Below are 5,991 nucleotides of genomic sequence, written 5' to 3' on the forward strand. Positions count from 1 at the left end.
GCTTCAATTTGACTCATTTCACAAAGATGCTTAATTCTGGCGTGAACATGCAGTTCTACTCAAGTGTAAGCAACTAAGCGAAATAAAGCGATAGAACGCTTATTTGCCTTCTATCTATGCATTATGATACTCCAACAATGTGTTCTGCTTCAATTTGACTCATTTTACAAAGATGCTTATTTCTGGAGTGAACATGCAGTTCTACTCAAGAGTAAGCAACTAAGAGAAATAAAGCCATGGAACGCTTATTTGCCTTCTATCTATGCATTCTGACACTCCAACAATGTTTTCTGCTTCAATTTGGTGTGGGAATGTACACAGGAAACACTCTGTGGGAATGTACACAGGAAACACTCTGTGGGAATGTACATAGGAAATACTCTGTGGGAAAATACACAGGAAACACTCTGTGGGAATGTACAAATGGAGTTCTCTGTGTAAGGCACAGGTTTATTGGGGGTAATCAATCAAGTGACCACTGGTGCCAGCCTGTCTGTTTACACATCTTCCTTGTTTGCATGAGTCATGTATAGGTTAAAGGTTAATGTTTTGGACAAGGAAAGGATCCTGAATAAAAAGGAGCTGGGGCTGGGAGGAAAGTCAGCACTTCGCTCAGCGCACTCTGCTCATGCTCTCTATCTGAAACTCTTGACTCTCGTCTCATGATTTCCTCGCACCTAAGAGTCGGCTGGTTCTCCGACAAGTGGTGCCCCGTGTGAGGCTAAAAAGTTCTACGCCATTGTTGAAAGGACGCACGTCGTGGTCCTGCATCAGCTACTCACCCGCCCGGCAAGGGTTCAGACGTCTACCTCATCTGCGGATCCCCGGTGAGTTGGCTCCCAGCTATTGCTTGTTTTTCTCTTCCTGCATTTACAATGGGCTCTTCGCTTTCTGTGCCACAGAAACGTTTTCTTAAAGACTTAAAATACCTGCTGACTTCTAACAATCAGCATGCCTCAGAAGACGATCTTGTTGCTTTTATTCATACTGCTAGTGAGCATTGTCCATGGTTTCCGGAGGATGGAACTTGGGAATTAGATTTTTGGGACAAACTTGGTGAACATTTTCATGCTCATCCCAGCATTGGAGTACGTGTCTTAATTACGTGGGGAAAAATAAGAGCATGCTTGGCACTAGTGACGCCAAAGAATATCTGTCTGGCAGCTGCTTCAAGCCTCCCCTCTGCACCGCCCGCATGCACGCCTCCCCCACTGAAGCCTTCTGTTTATCCGGCATTGCCTGCCCCCATGCCTCCTGGTCCGGACCCACCTAATTTAGCTCCGCCAGGAAAACAGCAACTTTCTTTGCCTGCCACCCCACCCCCTCCAGCTTATGTTTCTCAGCTTTTGCCTGCATTTCAAAGTACCGTGCCCACTGTGAAGCAGGAGGGGGGGAATACTACAAAGCTCCAGGAATCTCTTAAAGCAGCAGCTCCTTTGCTGGCTTTTGATTCTACTGAAATGTCAGCTGCTTATTCTGTGATTGTGCCTGTGAGACCTGGGGGTGGGGCACCACGGCACGAGCAATTTGAACTCCGATACATCAAAGAATTGTATCAGTCAGTAAGAGACAATGGATTGCATTCCCCGTATACTCTTGGTCTCTTTGGCACTATTTTTCAACAGCAATTATTGCCAGAGGATATTAATTTACTGGCTAGAACAGTGCTCAAACCAAATCAAATGATGGTTTTTATGCAAAGTTGGACCTGGGCTTGTCAACGCCGAGTCCATGATATCCAAACATATTTGAATAATGCTACACTGGCAGCACATGCCAATGCCTTTGCAGCTCTGGCAGCAGGCGCACCTCCCCCTGTCCTGTTAACTCCTGCAGACGTCCTGGATGGTCTCACAGGAGCTGGGAAATTTTTAACAACTGCGCAGCAATTGGCTCTGGATCCTCAGTACTGGGACGCCACAGTTTCAGCAGCCCAGGAGGCTTTGATGTCTGTTCCTCCTGAGAAGTTAGGAAAAGGGGGGCGATGGGGGAGCGTGCAGCAAGGACCCACTGAACCTTATGGCGCTTTCGTAGATAGACTGTACAATACCCTTAGACGCCAGGTTCAAGATACAGCAGCGCAAGAAGTAATCATCAGACAATTAGCCTTTGATAATGCCAATGAAGACTGTAAACAAGCTTTGCGCCCGCTGGTAGCTACACCTAATGTGGCAATAGCCGACATGTTAAAAGCCTGTCAATCAATCGGCTCTGAATCCCACACAGCAAAATTGCTTGCCGCTAAAGACATTCCTGAAACATGGGTGCACCAGCTGACAGAGGATCTCACCTCTGCAGGGCTTAAAATCGCCCCGGAAAAAATTCAACGCACCCTGCCTATCACATACCTGGAACACAAAGTTATGCAACAAGCAGAATCCCCCCTGATACTGCAGCTGCATTTTCCAGCGGTACTCTGGCTGGTGGATCTACAACTGCTGTTAGGACATTCGAATTGGGCAAAATCATACATAGACTTGCCAACATGTGTACTATCACCTTTGTACAATGCCCTGAAAGGACATAAGCAACCGGCAGACATCATACCGGATATGGAATCAGCCCTGGCAACGATTAATCACCATTTGCAAAAATCTATGGTGGATCGCCTGGATTCTACAGGACCATTGTCATTGGCTGTTTTTGCCACAAAATTGCTGCCCACAGCTGTTCTCTACCGGCCTGCAGAATTTTCTCAGTCTCGCGTTTGTCTTATTGAATGGCTACACTTGCCCCATGCACCACTGCGGAACGTACATACTTCTCCAGCAGCTGTTATGGACATTGTTATCAAGGGAAGACAATGTGCTGTGGCATTGATCTTTCTTTCCTCTGTCTCCTATTCCCTCCATTCCCTGTGCTCCCCCTCCCCTATCCCCTTTGCTCTCACCCTCTTCACAGATGGGACAAAGACGAGGGGGGTGGTTGTGTGGAGGGAGGAGGGGGCCTGGAAGACAAGATTTACAACGGAGCAGAAATCCGCTCAGCGTTCTGAATTGGCTGTGGTGATTTTGGCATTTGATCTATTTCAGAATGTGAAGTTTAACCTGATTGTTGATACTCAGTATGTCTCCAGATTTTTAACATTCTTGTCAGTGGCATACATTTCCCTGCTCTGGATGATGATTTTGTTGCAATTGTTTCTCTCTTTGAAGCAAGAGCAGGTCTTTTCTTTGTTTTTTGACCCTCTGCTGAGCCATGCCACCTTTCACCAATCTGCCAAGGTTCTTGCCAAGTCTTTTCGAACATCAATTTCTCAGGCACGAGACATTATCTCGCAATGTTCTTCTTGTTCTAAAGCCCCTACCATGTTTCCTTTTGATGCTGTCAATCCCAGAGGGATTGCCCCTCTCTCAATTTGGCAAATGGATGTCACTCTCACCCCGTTGTTAGCCTCTTTTTTCAAGACTGCACCTCACGGTGGACACGTCTTTGGGCTTCATCTGGGTGACGCCCTTAAAAGGGGAGACAGCCAGGCACGTAATACAGCACACTCTGCGCTGTTTTTCAGTCATGGGACAGCCTAGCAGCATCAAAACGGATAATGGCCCTGCGTATATTTCTAAGCGATTTTCTGATTTCTGTGAATTGTGGAATGTGAAATTAACTCATGGTATTCCTTTTAATTCTACAGGACAAGCAATTGTTGAGCATTCAACTTTTAAATCTCTGCTTTTTCCACAACTCAGGGGAAAGGACGTTCCTATTGCTGAAATATCTAATATTGTGCATCAAGTGCTTTTTAATCTTTTATGCCCACATAATAAGCAGCTTCCTCCAGCAGAATTACATTTTAGAAAAGAGGAGGAGCTGCCTCGCCCCCTTGTGTCTTTCAGGAAACATCCGGATCCAGCATGGCGTGGCCCTGTACCGCTGATTACCTGGGGACGTGGATATGCCATCGATGGGGACCCTCTGTGGGTGCCAGCACGCTGTGTACGACCCTGGCAATCATCTACAGCTTCTTCTTCAGCCCATTCAGTCGCAGATGCTGCTGAGGGAGGAGGCAGACCTTTCTACACTCTTTCTGGAGGACAGCACCTGTCACCTGGTCTGAAACACCATTGCACCTGGCGGCATCGTGTTCTAAATATGGCTGCACTCCGTTAAGATCACCTTCCATCTATTCGATCTGCAAGCCATAATCGCTCTAGGCGTGCTGCCATTTTACAGAAGTATCAAAGACATGACTCTTATCATTCCATATGGAATAATAATACCTATGTACAGGATATTTCTCAGTTTGCGAAATTGCTTAACTATTCTGATTGTTGGATTTGCTTACATATTCCCTCGTAGTCACAACACTTGGGTGTATTACTGCATGGTATTCCTATTAATGATTCTTTTAGAATTAGTAATAATATGAGAGATAATCGTATTAGTTCACCCCCTGTTATATTATCATTATTAGAAGTAGCTCCACGATGTTTTCGTTTTAATCACGATAGTAGCAGATTTTTAGGTCATTACCCTTATTGTAATTGGACTTATATGTTAATGGTAGCTCTTGTTTTCTTAACGTCACTACCCAAAGCGGCAGGCCCAAGGTAACAATTAATAATGTTACCAGATACATGACATATTACCAACAGGCTACATGCCGTGATTTTCATTCATGGTTTGATTGGATGAAGAAGAGTTCGAAATCCACATGCGTGTTACAACGAAATCTGTGGCTTCTGTGTGGTAAGAAAGCATACAAAGAGATTCCCTCTGCTTTTTCAGGGACTTGCACTCTAGGGGTAGTGATACCACTGGTGTATAAGTTAGATGCTCTTCCTCGCACCCGCTTGCGCAATAAACGCGAAGTCAATGCCCCTATAACACAATATACTGATACTCAGATAGCTCGCAGTATTTTTCCATCACTAGGAGTCGCAATGAATTATAGGGATTTGCATCGTTTAGCTAACTGGACAGAGGCTTTGTTCAACGAAACAATTAAAGGCATGAAGTTGATCAATACAGAATTACAGGAGGTCCGTGAAGTCTCGCTTCAAAATAGATATGTTTTGGATATTATTTTAGCAGCTAAGGGAGGCGTATGTGCTTTGATACATAGTCATTGTTGCATGTATGTGCAAGATAATGGTCCTAACATTACTCATACTATACAAGAAATGGGAAACTTGGTGGCTGCACGGCCCTTGCAACCTGCCGTGGGTTTTGATCCATGGGAATGGCTGCTGTCTTGGTTGCCTAACGGTGCCTGGATCAGGAAAACACTTTTGACGGTTATAGGATTAGCCTGTGGCTTGGTTATGTTATGTTGCTGCATTCAATGTTTACCCTCCCTCTTTGGTCAATGCATGACCTGGTTTCAGGCTGCACGCCCCTCCACTGGAATTTCACGTGGAGCCTTTGTTGCGAGGTATCAGCGACTCCCTATCGAGGCTTCCGATGAGTTGATTAACCCTGTTGCTTAAAAATAAAAAGAAAGAGGTGATGTGGGAATGTACACAGGAAACACTCTGTGGGAATGTACACAGGAAACACTCTGTGGGAATGTACATAGGAAATACTCTGTGGGAAAATACACAGGAAACACTCTGTGGGAATGTACAAATGGAGTTCTCTGTGTAAGGCACAGGTTTATTGGGGGTAATCAATCAAGTGACCACTGGTGCCAGCCTGTCTGTTTACACATCTTCCTTGTTTGCATGAGTCATGTATAGGTTAAAGGTTAATGTTTTGGACAAGGAAAGGATCCTGAATAAAAAGGAGCTGGGGCTGGGAGGAAAGTCAGCACTTCGCTCAGCGCACTCTGCTCATGCTCTCTATCTGAAACTCTTGACTCTCGTCTCATGATTTCCTCGCACCTAAGAGTCGGCTGGTTCTCCGACAATTTGGCTCATTTTACAAAGATGCTTATTTCTGGCGTGAACATGCAGTTCTACTCAAGAGTAAGCAACTAAGCGAAATAAAGCGATAGAACGCTTATTTGCCTTCTATCTGTGCATTCTGACACTCCAACAATGTGTTCTGATT

At 45.2% G+C, this 5,991-nt stretch overlaps 1 protein-coding gene across 1 annotated transcript; it reads left to right on the forward strand.

Annotated features, from left to right (window-relative positions):
* Positions 1-307: 307 nt before the first annotated feature.
* On the forward strand, positions 308-5,790 carry LOC148685827 (uncharacterized). Its single transcript, XM_088667457.1, has one exon. It carries the CDS (start codon positions 876-878, stop codon positions 3,525-3,527), a length of 2,652 nt encoding a protein of 883 aa, XP_088523583.1. The 5' UTR covers positions 308-875; the 3' UTR covers positions 3,528-5,790.
* The last annotated feature ends 201 nt before the right edge of the window (positions 5,791-5,991 follow it).

Source organism: Zootoca vivipara, chromosome 4 (genome assembly GCF_965207765.1).
Source record: "Zootoca vivipara chromosome 4, rZooViv2.hap1.1, whole genome shotgun sequence".
NCBI classification, from domain to species: Eukaryota; Metazoa; Chordata; class Lepidosauria; order Squamata; family Lacertidae; genus Zootoca; species Zootoca vivipara.